Here is a 27,007-nt window from a genome sequence, read left to right as displayed (position 1 = left end):
GCACATCTTATAAAGTAGAACGGACTGAATAACATTTTTCACATATATAGCAAATAAATCACATATATATTCACATCTTAATCAGTTGTCTTCGTCAAGCATGGAGGTGTAGCAAATAAACTCAGACGACAACGGATTTAAGCTTGCGAATAAAATTTCTTAATAATGCTATAGCTTAGCTGCATCGGCGAAACAGTAGTCCCAGCCCAGCTATACACCATTGGCCCCTTTGCTTAATTCCAGAATTCACACTGCTCAGTAAGGAGAATTATATCGATTGGGACTATTCCAGCTGAGCCTGAAAGCGATGAGCTTTTTGTTGGAATTCACTTTAATGCGGTGTTTGTCTTTGTTTATGTCAACACCTTGCTCTATTTCTACTTCCTACCCATCTCATACTCCGACATTCGAGCTTAATTGACTTCCTTCCTTCATTGTTAAATAACCTTATGGAGTTATGGACCATTTTGAAGAGTAAGTTAGTCTCAATTTGTTTCAACAATTTGACAAATTGGTATGTCACAATTGTGTGTGACTTCTTCATATCGAGACAATATATAAAAATGATATAATAATCAGTATCTAATTCGATAACAATTTTGTTTTTGGCTTTTCTTCCCAATTGACTATAGGTTCGGATTGAAGTTGTTCACTCGTTACAAGTTACAACTTCACCAAAAACCCTCTCACATTAAGATTTAATTCCCCTTATTCACGAGCCTGCCCCTGCCCAAGACAATACAAAATGTTTAAAAATGTGTCTACAGACTGCCGATTATGCCAGATACGTAATATTTGTGGTTGGAGATTCAAGGTTATAAGGTTAAAAGTTTGGTAAGTAAAGTATCAGGGGACACTCAAAATAGATGGAATATCAGAGGAAAATATCAAAATCTTTGTAGCATGGGCCCACGGGCCAAATAGGACAAACCCCAATGCAATGATTAGAAAATCTAGTAAACCATGTGTCCCAGAGGTGCCGCAGCAGGGGAGGCACGGTGCTGATTTGCTGTTCTCACTGGGTGGGCTACCACTGTTGGAAATGTCCATTGGGCTACATGCTGAGCTAGCCATTAATTTGACAACTAAACTTTCCTTGTAGGATTAGAACAAAAATGGCCCAATTGTAAGATACAAGGCCCAGAACCTGTCTAACAAATTGTTCGATACCCATGTTCATATGCCTCCTTAGTCATTTGAAAGAGCCATGTAAGTCAAGATGCTTCAGAACCAGCTCCTCTGCAGTGAGACCATATGTAATTAATTGGTTCCCACAAGTTGTAACTACTTCGAGCTCGATAATGGAAGCATTAATTTGGAAGTTTGGAGGTTTAGCTGAATATATAAAAATTTAGCATTGGATTCCTTTGTATAAGGCAGCCACTATGCTAAAACTTAGGAGGGTGTCTCTTGGATTGAGAACTCGCAATGTTGGTAGCATTATTTGGATCCCTCTGTGGGTAGCATCATGTTCCTAATAGAAACTAAGGGTCTATCAAACTATATAGAGAACTTGGTTCTCTATTAGTTCTCATAGAATACACGCACGTAGCAGTAAGTAAATGACACAATCGTAGGATTTCAACTTCACTACTAAGCAAACTTCAGATTACAAACTATTGTAACCTAGGAATTAAACTCTTAATCCCTCACTAACTTATAATAACTCTATTACAAATCCCTTTGCAGTAACTCTATTGCATAGCTTACAACTTGACTAACTCTAGTCAAGACACAAACACAAGGTTTATGGTTTTACAAACGATTTCCTACACAATGCTTTTTAACTAAACTAAGTAGGAATTACAAGTAAATCACTTTAACAAAGGTGTAACACAACTAAGGACATGTAATGACTCAATGCAGGAAACTGGTCCTTCGTTATGTTGTTCTTTGTTCTTGAAGCCTTGATAGTCACTTGCAAATTTACACACTTGAGAGAAAGCTTGGTCAATTCTAGAATGTGCAAGTGACTTGTTTTTACTTTGCTTCATGTTAATATTACCCAAGTGATGTCACTTGGATGATGCATGCACATTTGGTACAAAGGCAATCCCCATAAAGTGACTGCTGCAATGTTTGCTTTGTTGCGTTCGTGCAGAGGAACAGTTGCAGCAACTTTACAGCTGTGAGGAGTTGATTTAGTACAGTCAACAAGGGAATTGATGTCCATATGTTCCCTCTATCGTTTTTTTGACTCTGAATTGTTGAGACATGTCCCCGACTTGAGACTTGTTGTTCTTGAGCACTTGAGGATGTGAAACATGTTCCCTATCTGGTGCTTCAAGTTTGTTAGATTATCAAAACATAGCAGGTCACATAACCTATCAATTTTCTCCTTTTTGATGATGACAAACTTGTATTGAAGTTCCCCCTAAAAACTAGAGTGACATGCATACTTCCTGTATTCCCCCTGAACTTGTTCCCTCCTTTGTTCCCCCTAATATATTTTCCCCCTTTTGACATCATAAAAAGATTAAGCACAAATAATAAGCAAAAAGAAGTCTAGCATGATTAACGCATGTTGCATGTGTGCACACAAATATGACAAAAATAGAGCATAAGAGCACAGTATGCACAGCAAAAGGATGGGATATTCATTAATTTTGGAAATAAGCAGGGAGCAGTACCAGTTTTTACATAATCATCCACAAATTAAAACAGAAAAAGGAGTACCAGTCACTAAACACATCCAAATAGAAAAGATTAAAATAGAGGACAGACATCTTGAACTTGACACTAGGAATGGAATGATTTTAAGGAGCACTGGAAGGGGAGGCACAGATGAAGAGGCAAGGGTTCTAAGGAAGATGTCCATTCGAGCATTTGCTAACACTTACTCGTTGAGCAGCCTCTCTTTCAGGTCCTCGACATATTTCTTCAAATCAGCATTTTCCTTCGTCAGCAAGGCAACCTTTGTGCCTTGTGAACTGTTGGAACCAGGTGCCTCCTGGGCCTCCTAGTCATGTCTTCAAGAGTCCTATTTTTCCTCTCCACAACACCATTTTGTTGGGGTGTTCTTGGAGCTGAAAAATTATAACTTATACCATTTTCAGCACAGAACTCATCAAACCTTGCATTGTCAAATTCTGTGCCATGATCAGATCTTATACTCACAACATTATCGCTCATCTTTACTTGGATTGTTTTCACAAAAGCAGCAAACACTAGAAAAGTCTCATATTTGGTTCTGAGGTACAGCGTCCTTGTGAATCTTGAGTAGTCATCTACTATGACGATGATGTACTTCTTTCCTCCTCTACTTGGCACTCTCATAGGTCCGCATAGATCCATATGGAGGAGATCAAGTGGCCTTGAGGTGCTTACTTCCTTTTTGGATTTGAAGAAGGACCTGATCTGCTTTCATTTTACACATGCATCACACGTCTTGTGATCTTTGAAGCTTGACTTAGGCAGTCCACAAACCAGGTCCTTCTTGACCAATTTGTTCAGCAATGTACAACATGCATTGCCTAACCTTCTGTGCCACAATTCAGCATCATCATCCACAGCACTCAGACATGTGAGATCCCCATTATGTAGGGACTCAAAATTAGTGACATAGATGTCTTTGTATCTTTTTGCCATCGGGATCACTTCACCAGTCACAAGGCTTGTGACTGTGCAGATTTTTGACACAAATTCCACCTTGTTGCCTTTGTCATAGATCTAAAAAATACTCAGTAAGTTGTACTTCAAGCCATTCACATAATACACGTTTTCGATTGAGTGAGTGAGAGACTTCCCGATTCTTCCTACTCCCAGAATGTATCCCTTTTTTTTCCATTACCAAAGGACACACTGCCTCCTTGTAGGGCTTTGAGTTAAAGGAAATTATTAGTGCTTCCAGTCATATGCTTCGAGCATCCACTATCCATATACCATCTTTGGCTGCTTCCTTTCACTGCTCATACACAAGAGAATCATGGATTAGACTTAGGAACCCAAACAAGTTTGGTCCCTTATAATGAGTAAAAGGGTGAATCAAAGTTCTTTTTGTCCAAGCAAGCATCACACGTTTTTTATATTAGGGACCAGGTTTTTTAGTAGTAGTTATTTTTTTAGCAAAAACTTTATTTTTCTATTGGTACTGAAATCTGGCTTTACATGTTTCTTTAAAATGGCCAGTGTTACCACGATGAGTCCAGAGCCAATTATCAGGGATAGTAATTTACTTGTTATGCGGGTTGTAAGGAGTTTTTCCCTTTGGAACCCGATTCTCTGCCTGTTCCCCCATTGTTCTTATACATAGCAGTGATTGCATCAGAGGACCAGGTCCACTTAAGAGATTTTTCTAGGTCATTCTTAACTCTACTAGATCTTCCTGAAGTTGTCTGTTTCTCTCAAGTTCACTGATTTTAGCTCATTTTCAAGCTTAAGGTGTGCCTCCTGAAGTTTTTTTTTAGAACACAAACTAGATTTCACTGATTTTATCTCATTTTCAAGCCTAAAGTGTGCCTCACTTGCAACTTTCTTTCCTTTTTGAGTGATCTCATGCCTACTTTCCCTTCTTAGTTCCTCAATTGCTTCCTTTAGGTCTACAACAACTACTAATAAGTCATCTCTCTCATGCTCTATGTTTTCAATCCCCTCAGTTAAGATATCTTTTTCCTTTTTTAAACTATCAATGGTATCTTTTAGATCAACCATAACTAGATAAACTCTCTCATGTTCTATTTCTCGTAGTTCCACAGTTAGCACATTCTTATCGTTAATGAGATTGTGATATGCATAATTAGAACATTAGCCAAGTATATAAGCTTCTTTTGAGAATAGGACTTCAAATTTTTTTGAATATCCAGAAAGTTTACCTCATCATCATCTGAATTTGCCATCAGGGCAAAAATGGAGTCATACTCAGCTTCTTCACTTTCTACTGCCATCATAGAGCTACCACCTTTCTCATCATCTTTTCCAGATTCGCTGGAAGAGTCTCGCCATGCATCAAGAGCATGTTTCACAACATTATCAGCGACATCTTTTCTCTTGAATATTTTGTTAGGAACCGGGTTCCTCTTGGCTACTTTATCTATTTTGTGTTTGTACTGGTCTTGCTTGTGGAGAGGAAAATCCTTGATGAAATGCACTAGCTTCCCGCACTTATGACATAAGTCATAGCCTCTTGGCTTGCTGGAGCTGCCCCTATTTGGAATACCTCCATTTCTGCGAACTATCTTCTGAAATCTTTTTTTTAGATAGGCCATATCAACATCCTCACCACTTGAGTCATTGTTGTCTGTCATGAGGACCAGGTTCTTCTCCCTTTTTCGCTCTCTTCTCTTATGATCCTTCTTCTTCATCATCTCATAAGTCTTTAGATTGCCAATGAGTTCATCAATGGTTAACTTTTGTAGATCCTTTGCCTCCGTGATAGCATTAACTTTGCTTTCCCAGGAACCAGGTAATGCACTGAGTATTTTCCTGACAAGTTTGTTCCTTGGATTAATCTCACCCAGAGAATGAATCTCATTGATGATAGAGGTGAAGCGAGTGTGCATGTCCTGAATGGACTCATCATCCTTCATCCTGAACGGATGAAGAGTTCATACTCAGTGGTTAGCATATCAATCTTCGACTACTTGACTTGAGTTGTCCCTTCGTGTGCTGTTTGGAGAGCTTCCCAGATCTCTTTGGTAGATTGACAGGCAGAAATCCTAGTGTATTCATTTGGTCCAATGCCATAGACGAGGATTTTTTTTGCTTGAAAATTCTTCTCTATAGACTTGTGGTCAGTATCATTGTATTCCTTTCTTGTTTTGGGAATTGTCACTGCTGGTTCACCTATGGTCTTCATAGGAATGAAAAGACCATCACAGATAACATTCCAGAGTTCTGAATCTTCAGTCATGATGAAATCGTGCATCCTTATCTTCCACCATCCTTAGTATTGTCCATTGAACCTTGGTGTTCTGTAGGTAGACTGACCTTCTTCAAAGTTTGCTGGAACATCCATGAAAATCCTTTCTAGGTGTTAGCCTGATAGAAAGAACCTACTCTGATACTAAGTGATAGAAACTAAGGGTCCACCAAACTATATAGAGAATCAGGTTCTCTATTAGCTCCCACATAACACACGTACACAGCAGTAAGTAAATGACACAATGGAGTTTTACGTGGAAAACTCTCAGTTCACATTTACCACGACCTACACTCGTAGGATTTCAACTTCATTACTGAGTAAACTTCATATTACAAACTATTGTAACCTAGGAATTAAACTATTAACTCCTCACTAACTTGTAATAACCCTATTACAAACCCCTTTGCAATAACTCTATTACAAAGCTTACAACTTGACTAACTCTAGCCAAGACACAAACACAAAGTTTATGATTTTACATACGGTTTGCTACACAGTGTATCTTAACTAAGCTAAGTAGGAATTATAAGTAAATCACTTTAACAAAGGTGCAATAAAGGACATGTAATAACTCAATGCAGGAAACTAGTCCTTCATCACGTTGTTCTTTGTTCTTGAAGCCTTGGGAGTCACTTGCAAGATTGACACATTTGAGAGAAAGCTTGATCGAATCTGGAATGTGCAAGTGACTTGTTTTTGCTTTGCTTCATGTTAATATTACCCAAGTGATGTCACTTGGATGATGCAAGCACATTTGGTACAAAGGCATTCCACATAAAGTGAATGCTGCACTGTTTGCCTTGTTGCGTGCGTGCAGAGGAACAGTTGCGGTAGCTTTACAGCCGTGGGGAGTTGACTTAGTACAGTCAGCAAGGAAACTAATGTCCATCTGTTCCCTCTATCGTTTCTTTGACTCTGAATTGTTGAGACATGTCCCCGACTTGAGACTTGTTGTTCTTGAGCACTTGAGGATGTGAAACAAGTTCCACATCTGGTGCTTCAAGTTTGTTAGATTATCAAAATATAGTAGGTCACATAACCTATCAGTTCCGAATTAGAGAAAAAAGAATTTAGCCTAATATCCATGTCAATTAACAAATAATCCATCTTCTCTGAAATTCTTCGAGGGGAGTGAGCAAAAAGACATATTTGCATAAGAATTTTTATTTAAAATAAAAAGAAAAGTAATTGTTAAGTTTATTGGTGGTGCATTTAGATTCTTCATAAAATTCATGTCACAATTTTTCGTTTTCATTACATTGGGGGAGGAGAAAGGAGTAATGGGAATTGAACCCATAGATTTCCACCAATATCAGCGGACTATAGCTATCAAATATAGGGATGAAAAAAAATTCAAAAACCTAGCAGTGTAAGGAAGCAGAAGCCTGATATTTTAAGTTCGGCTGGCACATCCCTCGAAAAAAATGAACCTGGTAGTGGATAAGACCAATAGCTTCATTGCTCATGTAGATTATGATGTCAAATTTTCATGTGGCGCCATTTTTGCGTCACTCATTCAATTTGTATCCACTTTTTTAAAAGAGTCAGATCTAAATACTTTTCTCTTCTTCTTTACTGTTGTTTTCTTCTTCTGTGGTTAGAGTTTTTTCTTCTTCTTGTTAGTTGCAAAATGAGCTTGTTAAATTTAATGTTATTTGGTAATTTTATTATTGAGAGTTGTTCTTTATAATATTTGAAAGTTATGTTTCAAATTTGATCTCATTTGGAGTAGATTTGGGCATTGAATCATGTATTGGATTGTTTAAATTTGAAAAACAAGTTTATATTTTAGAACTTAAGATTCAAAATCTGAAGTTGCATTCAATAGATTGAACTACTTAAGATTTGAATTTTTGAAGTTGCATTTAAAAGAAAGAAAAACTTCAGATTTGATTTCTGAAGTTGCATTGAAGAAATTGAACTACTTCATATTCGAATTTCTGAAGTTACATTTGAAAGATATAAGAACTTCATATTTGATTTCTAAAGTTGCATTTGAGAAATTGAACTACTTCAGATCCGAGAGGATATACTTTACAAAATTTTGTGCAATACGAGTATAACTTAAATGGTGGCCCTAAAATGGGTATATACGAAAATACCCCGACTATAATGATTGATTACTTGGCTTCATGAATTAAATGTCGGTTAAGTATGGGGAAAGCGCACAAATACCCGAACTTGGGCCTCCATTTAAATCATACCCGAAATTTATAAGTTTTTGCAAATATACCCACTTTGGAAACAATTTCAGACACATGCAACTAAAGTCTAAAAAACTAGCTCTGAAGTTTGGCATATTATATGTGTAAGCAAACTTCACATATTTTTGTCTGAAGTTGGGACATACATGTCTGAAATTAGGCTAACTTTGGATAATTGGGAGCTAGCAAGCCTAGCAGTTGTAAAGTTTGGCCTATCAGTCGCAATACTTCAGACGTTTTTATGTGAATGAAGAACCTTTTCCAGTTTCATTATCTGAGCTGAGAGTTCCTTCTAAACGCAGTGCTCTTTGATGATTTTGACCCCATCAAAGTTTCAACAACAGATCATTGATTTTCAATTCAGTTTTTGAGCCACAGAGTACAGTTCATGCATGATATTAGGCTATCAATTTGGTCCAAGCCCAAATGACCTACCCAATCCGTCCAAGGTTAGGCTGATTATTGACAACTTATCCCAAGTCCCAACCCATTTGAAGTTGGGCTGGTTTTTAGCTAAATTGACCCATGATGATTAACTTTGTCAAAATATCTTAGAAATAATTCTTTTTTATTTGCTATGTTATATATGATCATAACAAAAGGAAAAAAAATAAGTATTATTTAGTAACTTTACAATTCATGAGAAAACAACACATATTAATTAAAGCTTGACAAGAGTTGGGCGGGTTGGGTTATCACCCAAATTTTAGCTCATCTTGGCTCAACTCATCTCAACCCAATAACTTTTGGACGGGTCAATGACCCCGTCCTTTATTGACTCAACCCATTTTGACCCGTCCAAAATCAATTTGACACTCCTACATAGGGGTGACAAACGGGCGGGTCGGATCGGATATGAGCGGGTCAAAACGGGTACTTTAAAAAATGAATAAATTATCCGACCCAACCCGTATTTGAGACGGATAAAACGGGTTAGTCGGCGGATAATATGGATATCCATATTATCCATGGCTTCTTGAATAATCACTTATGGGAGAATTCCTAGTCTCCCAAACTTAACCCCCAATTTGAGGCTTTACAAATATAAAAGTTAAACAAATTAGTTATGCATTGGTTATCCATTTTCTAAGTAGATAATATGGTTCTTATCCATATTCAATCCGTTTTTAAAAAGTTCATTATCCAACCCATTTTTAATGGATAATATGGGTGGATAACTGTTTTCTTGTAACCATTTTGCCACCTCTACTCCTACATAATATTAAGCTGCAAACTCTGTTTGTTGTTGTACTTATTTGGTATAAGAGATTTTTATGTTTTTGTAACAGTGGATAAGAGCAGTTCCAGACTCCACTTGTGAGATTTTACTGGGTTGTTGTTGTTACAGTGGATAAGAGCAGATGGATATTGCTTTCAAAAATTGGAGTCATACCAAAACAAAAATAAGGGGGAGGGGGGGGGTGTGTGGAATTTTCAATTGTGCCATGCTGAAGTTGTCCTGTCTAAGAAACAACTAGACTCCAATTCATTTACTCTTAAGGGTCGTTTGGTATGAGTTATAAGAAGGTATAGTGCTGGTATAAAAATTTAATACTTCCTTAGTACTTCGTTTGGTTAGCAAACCAGGTATAAGTTATCCCATGATTAAAATTAACACCGGAATAACATATACCTTATAGAGGGTGGGGTAATTAGCACCGATATAACTTGTACATTCTTCTTATAAATTATGTCATTGTCATATTTAATACAGTATACCAAACAATGGATAAAAAATAATCCCAGCATAACTTATCCCGACATAAGCCATATTCAAACCAAACGACCCCTTAATATTATGTTCTTACAGTTCAGTTACTTCAGTAGTAGCATTTACCTTTTAAGGGATTTTAGAACAGTGCAGGGATAGATATCTGGTTCAAGAGCATTAGATGAGATGGACAAAAAAGTTAGCAGATTATACCATACTATGCAATGCTTTAAGAAGCTCCATAGCCTTTCAATAGCAATTGCAATTTAGTTTGTGGTAGAACAGAGAAATTTTACGCTGAAGTCTAGAAACATCCTGATAATAAAGATGTAGGCAACAAATAATACAGATGCAAACAATTCGTACCAAATAGCGAACCTATTACCTATATCACGTGTTGACTGTATGAAATTAATGAAAATCAAAGTTTCAACTTTCAATTAGTCTGCTTGTACATATTGAATTACTCAAAATGATGCAGGATATTTTTCTTCATTCCTGCTTCTTTTTTCCCTTGCTGTGGGAGGTGCAAAAATGAAACTTATAAAAACCTGCTAAAAATATCACCGACAATGAAGAGATTGCTCTCTTAACTGTGAGATGGTTGATGTATCAATGGAATGATTTAACATGGAAAATCTGACACCTAGACTTGTATCCATCGTTCGCTGCAGCCTTCTCAAACTTTTTCATTGCAGCATCGTTCTCTTGTAGACTGGTCTGCACAAAGAAGCGAGCCCACCAAGAAGAGCTCCGCATTTTTGCCTTTACATGGAAAGCAAATACTTTTGTCAATTCTTTTATTTATCATTTCAGAGCAGAATAAACAACGGAAAAAGTGATACAGAAACCATATTATTGTAAGATAAGAGAATGAAGTACTTGGTATTGCAACATCAGTTTTCTAGTTTGTTTTATAATCTTACCACTTAATCTTTCAAGTATCTTTTGCTTAACGAAATAAAGTACCAAAACAGTAAGCTCTCTGCAACTGCAGAAAGTATTTCAACCAATAAAAATCTAACCTTGTCTCTGTCACTCAAAAATTCATGAGAGATGCTTCTTAGAAGCGGTCACTACCCAACAAGAGGAAGTTTATACTTTTGATCACTTTTTTCACCATCAATCATCAAAAAAGCAACACCTGACCAACTTTTATGTTGAATTCGCCAGAAATAAATTCCAGTCAACTTGTGAATTCAACTTCATTAATATACAAGAAACATCACTCATATATTGGTATCTATACGCATTCAATTGAAGTAACCTACTCTAGTAGGACATGGAGTACCACGATAGGAAGAAACTGAAAGTGCAAGTAACAACGAGTAAATGTATCAACAATCAACTGACAACAATTACCAAACCCAAACAAGTGATAACTGAATGAAGAGATTGTGACTTACAGGACGTCCAAACTTGGATAGCTCAGTGACTTTAGCTCTGGAGTGACCAGGGTAACCTGATAATTTAGAACAATAGAAAAATTAATATATGAGCAAGTAAAATGAACCACAAAGTGCTTTTAATAACAACACATGTTCTCCTCATGGTACCTAGGAGGGAAATATATTTATCTCTGAAAAGCAATTATTTCAATTAACCAAGTGCTGTATGGAATTGAGAGCGCTAGGCAATTAACTTACATTAGAAACTGTCTTACAGATTTCCTTTTTCCTTTTTCCCTTTTGAGGGGAGTAGTGGTTAGCTTATAGAGGGGGTTGCCCGAAACTGACCAAATTCTTTGGAAAGGCAGCTGCTATCACCACCACCTACCCACACAAAAGAAGGAACTATCCATCGTTGGCTTTATTAGAGCATTTATTTATCATAAACAGAATAACTAGATCTCTCTCTCTCTCTCTCTCTCTCTTTTAACTTTTTGATTGGTAAACCCCACCCCGCCAAATCCCCTGCCCAGGAGTCAAAAGGACCCTTTCCCACTTTGCTTCTTCATGACTTGAACTCCCAACCTCTTGGTTGGAAGTGCAGTCCTCTTGCCGCTGTAGCAACCTCACTTGTTAATTCTAAAACTAGGCTACTGTGGAGCAGTAGTATAATGAATTAATGATATGAATTCAGTTTGTGTAAAGTCCAATTTCTCACTACAATGAGGCATCCGTAATGAGTAATCATGAGAAAGAGTCGAGTGTCAAACATTTGTTAGCAGCCTGTCAAAGAAAACGGGAAATTTGAACAGACAGAGGGACAAAATATGGTGGGTATATATTTGATTATCCAAAAAGATGGGTTCCAAACATCGTAAAAGTACGTAACTAAGAACTTTTCATGCAATGTAATTAAACTTTCAATAGTTACCTGTAACAATAACTAGACCATCAGCAGACACTCTTGCTAACTCTGGAATAGTCTTGTTTAGGTATCTAGGAGATAGGTAATCCACTGCATCTGACACCATAACAAGAGAAAATGATTTTGGCCTGTAGGGTAATGGGAATTTGATGTCTGCCACGCGTACTATTCCTCTGTGGATAAGATTCTTGCAGTTCACATCGACATCCTCGACATCATAAGGTTCAACACCCCATGCTTCAGTTTCTTCTTCTTTTAATAGTTTGGACACCACAGAACAAGTATCAGGTCCCACGTGCAAAACTTTGCGCATGCTGTCACCATATGCCTTCTTTAAATATGGTATAGCCAGCTGAAGCTCTGAAGTGCAGGTAAATTCACCTACAACCATTGAAAGACAAACAAGCTCTAAGTTCAATAAGTTGCTCATCTTTGAACGAACTGAATTCTCAAATATACTACAAACTCATAGAGGAAAATTACACCCTGAAGTAAGATATGCATTCTCGACTTTGTTTAATAATCTAACCAGAATCACAGGGCAACTCTTACAAAATTTGAAAAGATCCCAAAGGCTTTAGCATGCCCAAAATGTGAGACTCTACCCCACATAGGATCCTGAGATAGCTAAACTGGATTATAGATTATGGCTTCCTACTATGGGCTTCCGAATTAGTGGACTGGTGATGAAACCTGAGAAAATTCTTTGGGCTATTAATTGTTGGTAGTTGCAAGTTAAGTCCAAGGTAACAAGCTTTCAGATTCAAGGGCTTTGACATTGATCACTTGTGTAATTCTTTGTTTTAACCCTAGCCTCCCATATCCCCTAGCAATTTATCATAACTATTAAATACTGCAAAGAGAGATATTTTCATGGCATGATGCAACAGAGACGACCAATACATAAAGGCGCTTACCTTCAAGCCTGCTGAGTGCTGAACTTCCAGAAGTACCTATTAGAGGAAAATCACCAATCAGCCAATGTATAGAATGCCAAGTAGTATAACGCATACAATACAGCCGGAGATCAGGATCTTGCTTAGTTCCCACCACTGAGTAAAAATGAGACAATTTGAAGTCTGATTTACGAGGATAAGAACAAAAGCCAATGACAATTTTTGATTGGTGTTGGAAATACAGATATTTTATAACTGATGCTACCAGTGGAGATGATACCTTGGAATTGAAAAGCACCCACTACCTTGAAATAACTGCTTATTTTAGACCTGTTACAGAATGAACCTAGACACTTTACACAATGAACATAGACTGTTTCTTCGTAGTGTACATAACCCATATATAGATAGAAGATTTTTAGGAATCTCTTTTATTTCTTTCCTTAGTTAGCACCTGATGTACATGTAAATATATGTATCACTATATGGAATAATATACCAATTTGATTATTCCATACCTTGTTAATTACATGGTATCAGAGCAACATCTGTGGCTTCGCCGGAGTTGAGTTTGTCTCGCCGGGGTTGACCAAAACTTTCCGGTAGACACGTGAGATGCGTGTGTGGTCCATTCTCTGTCCAGCTTTGTTCTCCGAGATCAGCTTGATTATTTTCGATCGATTGTTGGTTATCCTCTGATAACAGAACCTTATTTTTGTGAAGAACAGACTCGGACAAGGTTGTATTACATCAATTTTGGTTAGGTTTGAGTTCTTCTACTGTTTGGTTTGTTTTTGGGATACTGAAGTAGTCATGGAACAATATTTTTACATCTGATTGCTTGTTTTGTGAATTGGTATTTGTTGGGTCTTCCTTGTAAGACGCTTTGTTACAATTTGAGACTTGATATTATCTGTTGGGTCTTCCCTTATCAGAAACTTTGTTGGTCTTTGATTTCATTTGATTTGGGGACAGATTTGTTTGGTTCTCTTATTTGGTTGAATGGATTATTGGAGTGGAGTTCTGTTAAATAGATTGTTGACTTCGTGTTTACCAGAGATGTGTTTTGGTATCTTTTAGCTTTGGAGACCTCTGTTAATTTAATCGGTTTGTTATTCAAAGGAAAACATAATGGTAAAGAATAATAATGCAACAACTCTTAGTCCAGCAATCTTGGTTTCGAATGAATTTCTAAAGTTCCTTCAACATCATAAATCAGTTAAGGAATCTTCTTCAGTTACTGCCTTTGCTGGGTCAGATAAAACATGTCTTATCACCTCTTCCAATAAATGGGTGATCGATTCAGGTGCCAAAAAGCACATGACAGGTAATCCAAATATTTTTTCTAGCTTTCGCTCACATAAAGCACCCTCTCCAGTTACTGTAGCTGATGGATCAACTTGTAGCAGTGTTGGATCTGGGACTGTTAAACCAACTTCCTCTATTAGCTTGTCATCTGTATTAAGTTTACCAAACCTGGCCTTTAACTTGATTTCTATTAGTAAAATCACCAAGGACCTTAATTATTGTGTTGCATTCTTTCCGGATCATTGTTTGTTTCTAGATCTTATAACAAAACAGGTTATTGGTAAAGGATATTTATCTGGTGATCTCTACATCTTGATGAATGGGAGCCACGGTGTATTGCATGCTGTAGTGTTGTGTCTCCCTTTGAAGCACATTGTCTATCGGGACACCCCTTTCTACCTTTGTTGAAGAAGCTTTGTCCTCAATTTCAGAATATTTCTTCATTGGATGTGAGTCATGTCGATTTGCAAAACACCATCGCATCTCGTTAAGTCGGTTAATAAACGAGTTGAGTCAGCTTTTGAGTTAGTTCATTCTGATGTTTGGGGACCATGTCCCGTTGTTTCCAAAACTGGGCATAAGTATTTTGTCACCTTTGTAGATGATTTTTCTCGAATGACTTGGATTTACTGTATGAAGAGCCGCTCTAAAGTGTTTACTCACTTTTCTGCCTTCTGTGCTGAAGTCAAAACTCAATTTAACGCTTCAGTGTGTATTCTAAGGAGTGATAATGCTAAAGAATACATGTCAGAGTTATTTCAGTCGTACATGAGACAACATGGTATACTACATCAGTCTTCATGTGTTGATACACCCTCTCAAAATGGAGTTGCTGAGAGGAAGAATAGGCATCTACTTGAGACAGATCGGGCACTTTTGTTCCAAATGAAGGTTCCTAAACAGTTCTGGGCTGATGCGGTCTCTACGGCTTGCTTTCTGATTAATCGCATGTCGTCTACTGTGCTTGGTGGTAATGTGCTTTACAGTGTCATTTTTCCAAACAAGGCATTATTTCCGGTGGAACCTAAGGTATTTGGAAGCACATGCTATGTTCGAGATGTTCGACCATCTGTTACCAAGTTGGATCCCAAGGCATTAAAGTGTGTTTTCCTTGGCTATTCTCGCCTTCAGAAGGGGTATCGATGTTATTCTACTGAACTTGGCAAATATTTGGTGTCAACTGATGTGGTATTTTCAAATACTACACCATTCTTCTATGCACCTCCCATTTCTACAAGTCAGGGGGAGGAAGATGAGTGGCTAGTATATCACGTTACTCGTACTTTGACAGAACAACGAGATGATGTTCCTCCATCTCCTAGTTCTATCGAGCACCAATCCAATATTCTACCTTCAGCACCTGCTCCAACTGTGTTAGCAAAACCGCCAATTGCTCAAGTTTACTCGCGGAGGCAACAGACGAATGATACATGTTCTGCACCAGTTCCTTCGTCATCAGTTCTTTCATCAACAGATTTGCCTCCACCTGACCCTCCAGGAGACCTTGACCTTCCAATTGCTCTTCGCAAAGGTATACGTACTTGCAAATCCACATATTCTATTGCTAATTTTGTTTCCTACGACCATTTGTGTCCTGCATCTAGATCTTTGATTGTGTCTCTAGACTCTGTTTCTATACCCAAAACGGTGAAGGAGGCTTTGAATCAACCTGGATGGTCTGAAGCAATGCTTGGGGAAATACAAGCCTTATAGAAAAAACACACTTGGGATTTAGTGAATTTACCCAGTAGAAAGAAAGTAGTGGGATGCAAATGGGTCTTCACGGTTAAAGTTAATCCTGATGGCTTTGTGGCGAGACTTAAGGCCAGACTTGTGGCTAAGGGGTATGCTCAGACTTATGGGGTGGATTATTCAGACACATTCTCTCCGCTTGCCAAACTTACTTCTGTCCGCTTGTTCATTTCTCTAGCTGCTTCTGAGAATTGGCCTTTGCATCAATTGGATATTAAGAATGCTTTTCTTCATGGTGATCTCCATGAAGAGGTATATATGGAGCAACCACCGGGTTTTGTTGCTCAGGGGGAGTATGACAAGGTCTGCAATTTGAAGAAATCCTTATATGGCTTGAAGCAGAGTCCCCAGGCTTGGTTTGGAAAATTTAGTGAAGCAGTTCAAGAATTTGGGCTGAAAAAGAGCAAATGTGATCATTCTGTCTTCTACAAGCAATCAATAGCTGGATTTATTCTCCTTGTTGTATATGTGGATGACATTGTTATCACAGAGAGTGATTATGTAGGAATCTCTTCTCTAGTCTTTCTTGCATACTAAGTTTCATACAAAAGACTTGGGACAACTGAAATACTTCTTGGGAGTAGAAATAACTAGAAGCAAGAAGGAAATTTTTCTATCTCAAAGAAAGTATATTCTCGACTTACTAGCAGAAACTGGTAAGCTGGTTGCCAAGCCTTGCAGTACTCCAATGGTTCCTAATTTGCATCTTATGAAAGATGATGGCGATCCATTTAATGATCCAGATAGATACAAGAGGTTAGTTGGGAGATTAAACAATCTCACTGTAACTCGTCCAGATATTGCTTTTGCAGTGAGTATGGTTAGTCAGTTCATGTCCACGCCCACAGTTAAACATTGGGAGGCTTTAGAGCAGATCCTATGTTACTTAAAAGGACCTCCTAGACTTGGCATATTATACAGCAATCACGGTCATTCTCGCATTGATTGTTTTGCAAATGCAGATTGGGCTGGATCCAAGATTGATAGAAGATCTACTACTAGTTACTGTGTATTTGTTGGTGGAAACTTGGTATCATTGAGAAGTAAGAAACAAAGTGTTGTATCTAGGTCCAGTGCAGAATCCGAGTATAGAGCTATGGCATAATCAACATGTGATATAATGTGGATACATCACCTTTTAACTGAAATTGGGTTGAAGCATCCTACTCCATCAAAACTCTGGTGTGATAATCAAGCTGCACTCCATATTGCCTCAAATCCAGTGTATCATGAAAGAACCAAACATATCGAAGTTGACTGTCATTTTATTCGTGAGAAGATTCAGGAGAACTTGATTTCTACTGGCTACATGAAGACAGGAGAGCAGGTAGCTGATTTGTTCACTAAAGCATTGAATGGCACTCGGGTTGATTACCTTTGTAACAAGCTGGGCATGATCAATATATATGCTCCAGCTTGAGGGGGAGTGTTACAGAATGAACCTAGACACTTTACACAATGAACATAGACTGTTTCTTAGTAGTGTACATAACCCATATATAGATAACAGATTTTTAGGAATCTCTTTTATTTCTTTCCTTAGTTAGCACCTGATGTACATGTATATATATGTATCACTACATGGAATAATATACCAATTTGATTCTTCCATACCTTGTTAATTACAAGACCCAAAAACAAAAAAGGAATTACCTGCGCCTCGATAAAAATAGCCAACAACAAGGACAACACCCTGAAATTAGTAGATAAAAGAAAAGCAAAATGCATTAGATTTGAAACATAGCCCCAATTAGGAAAGCAGATACTACAACAAAGTGAATATAATTTGCCAGAATGCATTATGCTTAATCACCAGTCATTAGATAAGTACTTATGGAACTTACCAAAATGAGAAGGATTGTAGGTAATAAAGGAGTAGGGCGCGATTTCGGATGAAAAATGCCCCCGAGGCTTCCACCAGCAGCAAAGCGCCGTGTGGGGTTTCCGGGCCTTCTAGACATGATTGTTTTGGTAGAGTGTTGAGCCCAGAATACTACACCATGGAACCAAATTAGAAAAGGAAAATTTTAGCCAACGCTCCTCACTCCATTAATAGATGTGAACATGTAGAAACAAAGTATTAATAGTAAGAGATGCAGATAAGCTAAGGCGATATGAGCTCAACATTCTATGTTCACCTTGTTTATGGAGTTGATCAATAGTTAACACAACCACTTTGGTTTTTACCTGTATATAAGTTGATCAAGCATCCCCGAGACAAATATAGTAAATGAGCTTAACCAAATAGCGATGTGCAAAGTAATACAGAAATGGAAAGCCACCCGACTTTCTTTAAATTTTGGTACGGATTGCCAAATATGAAACTACAGCCACTCTAATTTCAACAACACAGGACTTCATTATCCGAATTTAACCATAATAAAGTTTCTTAATCTTGAACGAGCTTCATAAACACCAATTACGGTTTATATTTCAACTAGAGAAATTGGATTTCAGTCACTAATATGCAATTCTTGTAGAAAACAAATGAACGTTCAAAAGAGACAATGTGGATCTGCAAAAGATAAAACATTGCTAACAATTTAAAACACGCCCTAATTAAGATGTAAGATTTAGAGGATTGGGGTGTCAACAAAATCAGAATAACTACAAATAACACATAGATTCATTTAAAATGTATATACAGAAGTGAGGACAGGGCACAAATAAGAGGCAAGCAAAACCAACCAAATGATGAGAATGGAAGCTTTAGAGCAACAATTGGCAAATAGGGAAGGAAAGTGGCACCTCAGAGCGAGCGGGGACTGTATTTCTTGGATCTAATATGTTTGTTCAAAGATTGTTTGTTGCTAGATTTGGATCTGTTGTGTTTTTGTTGGTTTAACACAGAAACATATGCCGCATGGATCCCACGCGTGTTACCTTTGCTGTAAGTTAGTGAAAACCAACCAAAAACTAGCTAGCCTAGCGGGAGGGACCCTGAAAGACAGCAAACGTCAACCACGTACGTAGGAATGAATGGGAAATATGGCCAGTCTACGCGCCTTTATTGTGTAGAGTTTAATAATATAGCCTAGTGGGTCCCTTGTCTTTTAATATACCTCTCTGCCGATCTACACTTCACTCATCTTGCCGTCGACCGTCGGTGATCCCACTTTATTACTCATAATAATTTACACTTAACATGAACAAATTATACTTTGTGTTACTCTGCTTTTTAAACAAAAGTTGTTAAAGAGAATGATATATCTGTTTATATTTAAAACTTTTTATGTTATCTTTAATGATATATTCTTATATTTATTTAAGACTTTTTCTTTTAAACTTCCTGTCCAATTAAACACCATTATAGAGAAAGTATTTATGATTCTTGAATAGTGACTGCTCCAATTTTAAGTAGGTTTGGTTTTTCTACAACGTCTCAAAGAAATAAAATGATGGAGCTGACAGTTTACATCAATGGGAGAAATTTTATTTTGTGTCTCATACAACTTACACTAGTTGTATGAGGCTCATTTTTGTCTTACAAATTTGTGAACCCCAATCTTGCACTTTGAGTCCAGAGAAATCTGTGTCCACAAAATTGTGAGACAAAAAAATTGCCTCATACATCTAGTGTCAGTTGCATGAGACACAAAATAAAATTTTCCCATCAACCAACGGGTAGATGAATATCTGTTGCGTACTTCTTTCTATAGATGTCTCTCTGTGTGTCGGCAGCGTACAGGGTGATAAAAGAATTTGGAGAAAGACTTAATTGTCAGAACTTGGAGCATAAACAATTACACAATTAAATATCATTTGACTAGACGATTACATCCTAATTCCGAATTAGTTAAACTATATTCTGCGACATAAAGCTTTAATTCGATTAGCTTTGTACAATGCAACCCATACTATTATTCCTCTTCCTCGAACACAATTCACTATTAAGTTACAAATATGCTGATAGTTCTTTCGGGTACAACTTGATTATTTTGTCTCACGGCATTTTAACGTCCAATGCCACACAACAACATGAAACATGTATGGAGTTATTCAAAGTACATGATGTAACATGAAGGAAATACACATTGTATCTACAGGCCGCATGTTGAAAATGGATATGAAGAGCTTGTGAACCAGTTACAATAGGCATGCATGTTTTGGTAAGCAACGCAGGTTATTCAGAGAATAGAAACACCAGAGATAGGACAACCTTAGTGTAGCATTCACAGTGGGAGTGAACTCATCCCGAATAACCAACTGACCAAAGGCAGCTCCAATCCATGTTCGAATCTGCCATGTCAAGGAGATGCATGTAGCTAGTCACACATCCTCCTAATTGTGTTAAAACTTCAACCCTCTTTAGTTGTGGATAAACACAACTGCCTTGAGATGAATGCTTGTCTTGTTTTTATATATACTATTGTTCAACAGCTATTCTGCTATCCTCTGTGCGTGGTGGTCTCCATTTGCGGTCAAAGATATTCTTCTCTATGGTTTTCTGGGGCTTCAATCTTTCATCAAAAAGCTCCAGCAACTCTTGCAATCCAACACCTGTTAAGGCAGACGTCTTGACATGTGTAGCTGTAGCAGACTCAGAGACGGACTGGGTTTCACTACTAATAACCTCCGACTTCTTAGAGTGGTTGTTTTGCTGGACCTCTGTACTCCCACAGCCCACCGAGGAACTATTGTAGTCAACCCAGGAATCTTGTTCATCGCCTGAGACCAACCAGTCATCAGAGTAGTCACCTTGTTGATCATCTATGACCTGTTCAAGCTTGCCTGATTGCTCAAAGTCCTCATTTTCATTAGTCTCATAATCAGGGAGATCCTCTTCACACAATTTATTGGATGTTACATCATTGTTTTCGTCTGACCAGCTAGAAACTTCATCCTCGTTGCAATAACCATCTCCAACGAAATCCTCGTGAAGATCAATCTACATAAATAAATAAAAAGTACTGAAGCAATGCATCTGGATCCATGTTTTAGAATCCGATTATCACTGTCTGTCTTTAAATTTAGGGAATGGTAGCTATTTTCCCTACCTTATTCCAAACTTCAATCATATTCTGGAGCTTATGCTCAGAGACTCCTATCTTCCCAAGAACTTGCAACACTGCTTCCCGCTGCTCCTTTAGATCAGGTGCACTTGAGTCCAGCACATGCTGCAAGAATTAAGCAATCAGTCAGATTAGAAGCTTCTACATTCAAGCAACTTTCCTTCAGTTCAAGGAATGGCAACTTTGAGTTGCACAGTTGTGTGGAGCTATAAGCATCGGCACTTAGTATGTTAACAACATTGAAAATGTAATCAGGGAAAGAAGATATACCACAAGGAGGTCAGCTTCAACAACTTCTTCCAATGTTGCATGAAAGGCTTCTACTAGCTGCAAAAACAGAACAGTCTCCAAGTGTCTGATGCAATAACAAGAGGAGGAGCGGGTACTAATACTATCCACTCACCTGTGTTGGCAAATCCGATATGAATCCCACAGTATCACTGAGCAGCACTTTCCTTCTGCATATGAAGTATTTAATTCCGTGATCAAAAAAGGACCGAGCCATCAGCCTTGGGAAAGGCATAAATCACTTTTGCAACTTTAAAATTTTGTAAAATCAATTACTTAGACATCCCATCTACTTCAGAAAATCTCAATGGACCTCTACTCCACTTTGAGAAATATCATAGAACCTCCCTGTGTAACAGTAGAAGTCCATTACTCTGAGCAATATACCCTCATTTTTTAAATTGATTGTTTAGAGAAGCTTCGAGTACTTTTCTCAAACAAAAAGTTATATGAAAATAACAAAAGTGAACTGCATGGAGAAAACAGTGAGTGAACTCGTTAAACTTGAAGTCCAGCATTTAGTAATAAGTTACAACATATAAAAATTTTCCCTGAGCCGAGGGTCTATCGGGAACAGCCTCTCTACTTTCACAAAGCCTCTCTACCTTCAAAAGGCAGGGGTAAGGCTGCGTACACACTACCCTCTCAAGACCTCACTTGTGGGATTACACTGGGTTTGTTGTTGTTGTTGTTGTTGTTGTTACAACATATAAAATTTCTCAAATTTCTTTTTCTTGTTTCTCCTACAGATTTTAGATAAGATGTTACCATTGAAAGGCAAAATTGGAACAAGAACTTTAATTTTTATTGACACCATTGCTTAATACAAATAACGGCAGCAGAGGTATGTGTAACGAAATATTAAAGTTGAGGAGAATCTATAGATATTTCTCAGACTAAAAGGGAGGTCCACTAATTTCACTAAACTAGATGGAAGGTCTTACTAATTCACACAATTTTGTATTACCCCGATGGGAGAATGACACTTCTTAACTTGGGGTCCACTGTGACAAACAATCTGCAAATTAAGAGCCCATATGTCAGATAGTGTCATATAACTCAGCTTGTCAGTATAAGATATAGAAGGGCATGGCGGCAAGTTAGAAGTTAAAAGCTTAATAGACAGCCAGCATCAGAATGAAAGTACAGACTAGCAACTCGTTTACCATACCGATCATCGCAATAGAGATAACTGTCCGAGACTGCACTAACTAAAGTAGATTTCCCCTGTTAAAGAAACAAATCAATGAATACACAGAGATTGCATTAATATCAAACTAAAGGGATTCATGTAGTTCTGATCAACCTACAGCATTTGTGTAACCAACAACAGCAACTGTAGGAATTTCTTGACCATCTGGTCCTCCATGCCTTCTGCGAGCAGCGCGTTGCAACGCTCGTGTACGACGAACCTCTTTAATTTCAGATAACAACTGATTCCTCCGTTCTAAAATTCTGAAACCCAAAGCAGTTAGAGTAGAAATATATCATACTGATAAAGTGCATGAGCAAAATGATATTGGATCATTATCAAGCAAGTGGTGACAATACCACAGGGAATGTTTAAAGTATATACTAGAATACCTCTACTATTGTCTGAAAACAATTCAACAATTAAAAAAAAATATCAGAAAAGGAGCGATACATATTTTTGTTGACAAACATTTCAGGGTATAATCATATATCATCACATTCTATTTCTCTAGTTACTAATCATTTTCATTTTTCTTCTGACAAGTAGTTCCATAAAATACACACGTGATCAGTAAGAATACGATAAGTTTATAGCCACTGAAAGGAGCAGTAGCTTGCTATACACACTAAATCACTGTCCTTTGGACAGAAGACAAAATGCAACTAATCCTATTCCTTGCTTGAGGTTCATTCATCCATTCAGCTTCATTTTGCATCGAAGTCTCTAATAAAGTAAGTCAGGCTCATATTCATTTGACTCTCAAATAACCTTTTTAACAGTTAACAGAGATACTTTGCACAGGTTGACTCCTAAATAGAGTTGTGTACGCATAACATTGACATTCGATATATTGCTATTAGCTAACTTAACAGAAAGGTTGCCTTCCAGCTTTGTCTAAAACAATAATAAGAACCAAGGCTCAATGCCAAGCTAGTTGGGCTAATGAATCCCAATATCCATTTCACTCGATTTAGACCCGCTTCAGTCCAATAACATTAGAGGTTCTCTGCATTTTCTACGGATAGACTAAAACCTTTCCAGCTTTACCTGTCCACACAAAATTTAGAATTAACAAAATAATACATCTTCTCAGTCAGAATCAGCGACAAACCTTCGCCGTTGAAGCTGCAATTCTGTCTCTCCAGCACCACTAATGAAACCACGTCCCCCACTTCCTCTCCTGCAAGTGAAAATGGCATACTTCAGATACTCCTGGAGCAGCCACTGGAATTTCCCAAACTTTAGCAGTCATCTTAATTACAGAAAAAATATTATTGACAAGTGGATAAATGTGAACAGAAAGCACTTCATTGAATTTCCAAAAGCATCCTTGAATAGAGATTAAGTCAACAAGCAATAAAGTTACCCTCTGGCACTAACTACTTCAGCTTCTCCAGCTACACCAAAAGCATAACGTCCACCAGGACCACGTAAACGAACAAGACGGCTTTTCTTGTACATAAGTGTAGCCAACTCAGCCTGTAAGTTAATGGAAAGTCAGATGCGGAGAACTAAGTATTCCCTCTTCTATAGATACAGAAACTATCATATGAGGATACATGAAACGCCATAGCAGAGAGCTGTTCACCTGTAGTTTTGCTTCCTTTGTCTGAGCATGCGCATTGAAAATCTCTATTATGAGGCCCACGCGGTCCAGAACAGGTTTACCCCATGCCCGCTGCCAGTGAAAGGACAAAACATAAACAGAAAAGGAAAAAGGGAAATACAGTAAGCCCTTTGCCAATGGATAATTGTGGCTATGAGAAACATGTTTGTCCTCAGATAGTAAATATACTAACAAGTACAGCAAGTTAGCAACTTTTCCAATGGCTCAATTAGTTTATTTTTTCACCAGAAAATGGATAGACCAACAAATACAACGACTCACCTCTAAATTACGCTGCTGTATGCCAGTGAGAATTGCATTTACAAAAATGGCATCTATCCCTTCCTGCCAACAAAATGGTGGTGACCGATATCAACCTAATCAGCCGCTAACAGTTCCATAATACAGGGAGAGATTACTGAATTTATTAAATTGCATCCAGATATTAAACCCTCTACCTTACTTTCCAGAGCATTTACATGGCATTTAACATTATCCACAGTTCCGGGTCCGAAAAACGTATCTGTCATATCATAGCAAGCACAATGGACAAATCATTTCAAAATTAAGCGATGGATAAAATAATTAGCAATAGCTAGCTATACTTTCTACTGATAACTTCAGGAAGACTCCAACTCTCCACCTCGAACAACAATTGGGCTCTAATGAAAGGAATAATTTCAGAGCAATAGCTAGCTATACTTTCTACTGATAACTTCAGGAAGACTCCAACTCTCCACCTCGAACAACAATTGGGCTCTTATGAAAGGAATAATTTCAGAGCATAGGTGACGGCCTGAGTTACTATAGGACAAACATATACTAGACACAACTATAACCAATACTTACTTTGAGTATTTTATTCTTCTTCTAATATACTCCCTCCGTTTCATTTTATTTGATCCTGTTTGACTTGGCATGGAGTTTAACAAAGAAACACTTTTGAAACTTATGATCTTAAACATGCTACAATTTGTGTGGCGATATAACTTTTGAAACTTGTGGTCTCGATAATGCCATAACATTTGTGTGGCTAAAAAGATTGTTATTAAGGGCAAAATGAGAAGTTTACGTTAATTTTTTTTACAAATGAGTCCTTCTTTTTGGGACGGACCAAAAAGGAAATAAAATCACGTAAACTAGAACAAATGGAGCCCTTTATTCCCTCAGATCAAGCATATTCTTAGGCAACGCAAGCATATTAAGCTCATTTCTAAAATGTTTCCAAATTGAGAAATGAGTTAACCATGCAGATCCAGGTTCTCGGTGTTACATGCTACAGTTGAGCTAACTCTCGCAAAACTCCCCACATATTAAGCTTCCTATTTCCTACAGATTTTAATGCATATACTCCTCGGTTTCATACAATTGATCCCAACAAGTTTGGAATTGCGTAGTAGTAGTAATAGTTGTTGTTGTTGCATTACAGCGGGGTATCAACTAAAACGAAAAGTGTTACTCCTACTAAACAAAACAGGAGAAAAAGGTATGAAAAACGCACCAGCGCGAGTTGACCGAGCAGCAGGGTTTTGGACGACAAGATGAGGGGGCAGTTGTTTATCAAGGAACTCAGTATCATAGAACCCATCTCTTTGCTCCTCAAGGGAATTTGCTAAGTTCAGTGCCTCCTCAAGCTTAGGCTTGAGAATAGAATCAGGCCGAAGCCGAGGCTGAACAACAAATAGCTTTGGAGGACTCTTTGGGTCCGTATTGAACTCATCTCCTGACCCATCTTGATGCTTCTGTAGAAGCAGCGAGCTACTAATCGATGACATAGAATGGAATGAAGACTTTTCAGTAAACGGTGGTGATGGGTTAACGGTCAAGTGGATTGATTGAGCTGGTAGAGAGATGGAGAAATGAGAGAAGAGGCGTAGGGCTTGAGGAAGGGAAAATTTGGGGGTTGAGGAAGATCGCAAGTGATAAATTGTTCTGAACATCGGAGACGACAGTGTTCCTTAGGCGTTCTCTGCCGGTGTCAACTGACATTTCACGGCATGAATAGGTAATAACAGTTGCTGCCCGTGGAGTTGCATACTGGGTTGGGCCAAAACCGTAGTTGAGACTTTGGTTTTGTTGTCTGGACGGCCCAACCCCTAAGTTTTGGGGTTTTTGCATCTATACCCAGTTTTGGGTTACAATTGAATCTATACCTATTTTGTAAAAAACTTTGCAAGCATATCCACTTTACGATTAACTTCATACCCGATAATTAGTCTGAAGTAAAAAAATTACACTTCAAATGCACTTAAGGCCAAATAGGTCTGAAGTGCAACCAATGGTTTCACGCGCTTAAGGCTGCACTTCAGATGCGCTTAAGGCCAATAGTCTGAAGTAAAAAATTACACTTCAGATGCACTTAAGGCCAAAAAGTCTAAAGTGCAACAAACGTTTTCATTCACTTAAGGCCAATAAGTCTGAACTGAAAATTTGGATTTCAGATGCTGATCACGCCCAATTATGCCTTATAAAAAGGACAATGCGGTCGTTGCAAATATAATCCGGTTTACAAGTCCGGAGTCGAATCCCACAGAGAACTAAGGCTTAGCTACAGCTGTTCACTATCACCAAGAAGATAAGCTTGAACAGTTCCTAACTTATAGATATTTAGATTCTTGTGTTTAACTAATTGATTAACAAATTAAAATAATAAATTAACAACTAAAGATACTAAGAGTTAGAGACAAGATTAAGGAGATCTAGAGTTATGATTTCCCCAATTGTCGGAATCCTTCTCGCTATGTCTTCTATAATTTCGCCTAAGTATTCTCTACCGATCATGAGCACTCTTATTACCGTAAATCTCTCTCGAGTAATCACGACAATTTACTAGACGCACTCTCCCGAGCTACGCTAGCTAGC

The 27,007-nt window shown here is 37.9% G+C and overlaps 3 protein-coding genes across 5 annotated transcripts; all 3 read right to left on the bottom strand.

The window, feature by feature from the left end:
* Nucleotides 1-708: 708 nt before the first annotated feature.
* Nucleotides 709-5,848, bottom strand: LOC107804122 (uncharacterized). Its single transcript, XM_075245532.1, has 6 exons — nt 5,580-5,848; nt 4,812-5,526; nt 3,427-3,669; nt 3,074-3,357; nt 2,006-2,126; nt 709-726 (listed from the first exon to the last, which is right to left on the bottom strand). Exons 1-6 carry the CDS (start codon nt 5,846-5,848, stop codon nt 709-711), a joined length of 1,650 nt encoding a protein of 549 aa, XP_075101633.1.
* Nucleotides 5,849-10,065: 4,217 nt separating this feature from the next.
* On the bottom strand, nt 10,066-19,016 carry LOC107804123 (putative pectin methylesterase CGR2). Of its 3 annotated transcripts, none has more exons than XM_016627951.2 (7): nt 18,733-19,016; nt 17,889-18,037; nt 17,698-17,737; nt 13,006-13,041; nt 12,095-12,469; nt 11,182-11,237; nt 10,066-10,540 (listed from the first exon to the last, which is right to left on the bottom strand). In XM_016627951.2, exons 2-7 carry the CDS (start codon nt 18,003-18,005, stop codon nt 10,388-10,390), a joined length of 777 nt encoding a protein of 258 aa, XP_016483437.1. In that variant the 5' UTR covers nt 18,006-18,037; nt 18,733-19,016; the 3' UTR covers nt 10,066-10,387. The 3 variants fall into 3 exon arrangements, with proteins under 3 accessions (XP_016483437.1, XP_016483436.1, XP_075105914.1); XM_016627950.2 differs by having other exon boundaries at nt 18,793-19,016; XM_075249813.1 differs by lacking the exon at nt 18,733-19,016 and adding an exon at nt 18,232-18,719.
* Nucleotides 19,017-19,916: 900 nt separating this feature from the next.
* On the bottom strand, nt 19,917-26,189 carry LOC107795146 (GTP-binding protein At3g49725, chloroplastic-like). Its single transcript, XM_016617728.2, has 13 exons — nt 25,647-26,189; nt 24,604-24,668; nt 24,428-24,490; nt 24,128-24,217; nt 23,906-24,018; nt 23,651-23,719; nt 22,655-22,799; nt 22,516-22,571; nt 22,312-22,362; nt 21,460-21,514; nt 21,327-21,383; nt 21,042-21,161; nt 19,917-20,932 (listed from the first exon to the last, which is right to left on the bottom strand). The coding sequence occupies exons 1-13, from the start codon at nt 26,083-26,085 to the stop codon at nt 20,411-20,413; spliced, it is 1,845 nt and encodes a 614-aa protein (XP_016473214.2). The 5' UTR covers nt 26,086-26,189; the 3' UTR covers nt 19,917-20,410.
* Nucleotides 26,190-27,007: the final 818 nt, after the last annotated feature.

Source organism: Nicotiana tabacum, chromosome 3 (assembly GCF_000715075.1).
Source record: "Nicotiana tabacum cultivar K326 chromosome 3, ASM71507v2, whole genome shotgun sequence".
NCBI lineage: Eukaryota > Viridiplantae > Streptophyta > Magnoliopsida > Solanales > Solanaceae > Nicotiana > Nicotiana tabacum.
This window is presented reverse-complemented; position numbering and strand designations above follow the sequence as displayed.

What these genes read in the sequence shown, in the direction of transcription:
- LOC107804122 (XM_075245532.1), bottom strand. Translation starts at nt 5,848, where the DNA reads ATGACTGAAGATTCAGAACTCTGGAATGTTATCTGTGATGGTCTTTTC. An exon ending in GAAGGGACAACTCAAGTCAA is followed by an intron (nt 5,527 to 5,579) that starts GTAGTCGAAGAT and finishes TCATCCGTTCAG; the next exon opens with GATGAAGGATGATGAGTCCA. An exon ending in AATTGGTCAAGAAGGACCTG is followed by an intron (nt 3,358 to 3,426) that starts GTTTGTGGACTG and finishes AAATGAAAGCAG; the next exon opens with ATCAGGTCCTTCTTCAAATC.
- LOC107804123 (XM_016627951.2), bottom strand. Translation starts at nt 18,005, where the DNA reads ATGTCTAGAAGGCCCGGAAACCCCACACGGCGCTTTGCTGCTGGTGGA. An exon ending in CTATTTTTATCGAGGCGCAG is followed by an intron (nt 13,042 to 17,697) that starts GTAATTCCTTTT and finishes TTCCTCTAATAG; the next exon opens with GTACTTCTGGAAGTTCAGCA. An exon ending in TATCCAAGTTTGGACGTCCT is followed by an intron (nt 10,541 to 11,181) that starts GTAAGTCACAAT and finishes TTCCATGTAAAG; the next exon opens with GCAAAAATGCGGAGCTCTTC.
- LOC107795146 (XM_016617728.2), bottom strand. Translation starts at nt 26,085, where the DNA reads ATGTTCAGAACAATTTATCACTTGCGATCTTCCTCAACCCCCAAATTT. An exon ending in GAAGTAGTTAGTGCCAGAGG is followed by an intron (nt 23,720 to 23,905) that starts GTAACTTTATTG and finishes TTTCACTTGCAG; the next exon opens with GAGAGGAAGTGGGGGACGTG. An exon ending in TGATTGAAGTTTGGAATAAG is followed by an intron (nt 20,933 to 21,041) that starts GTAGGGAAAATA and finishes TTATTTATGTAG; the next exon opens with ATTGATCTTCACGAGGATTT.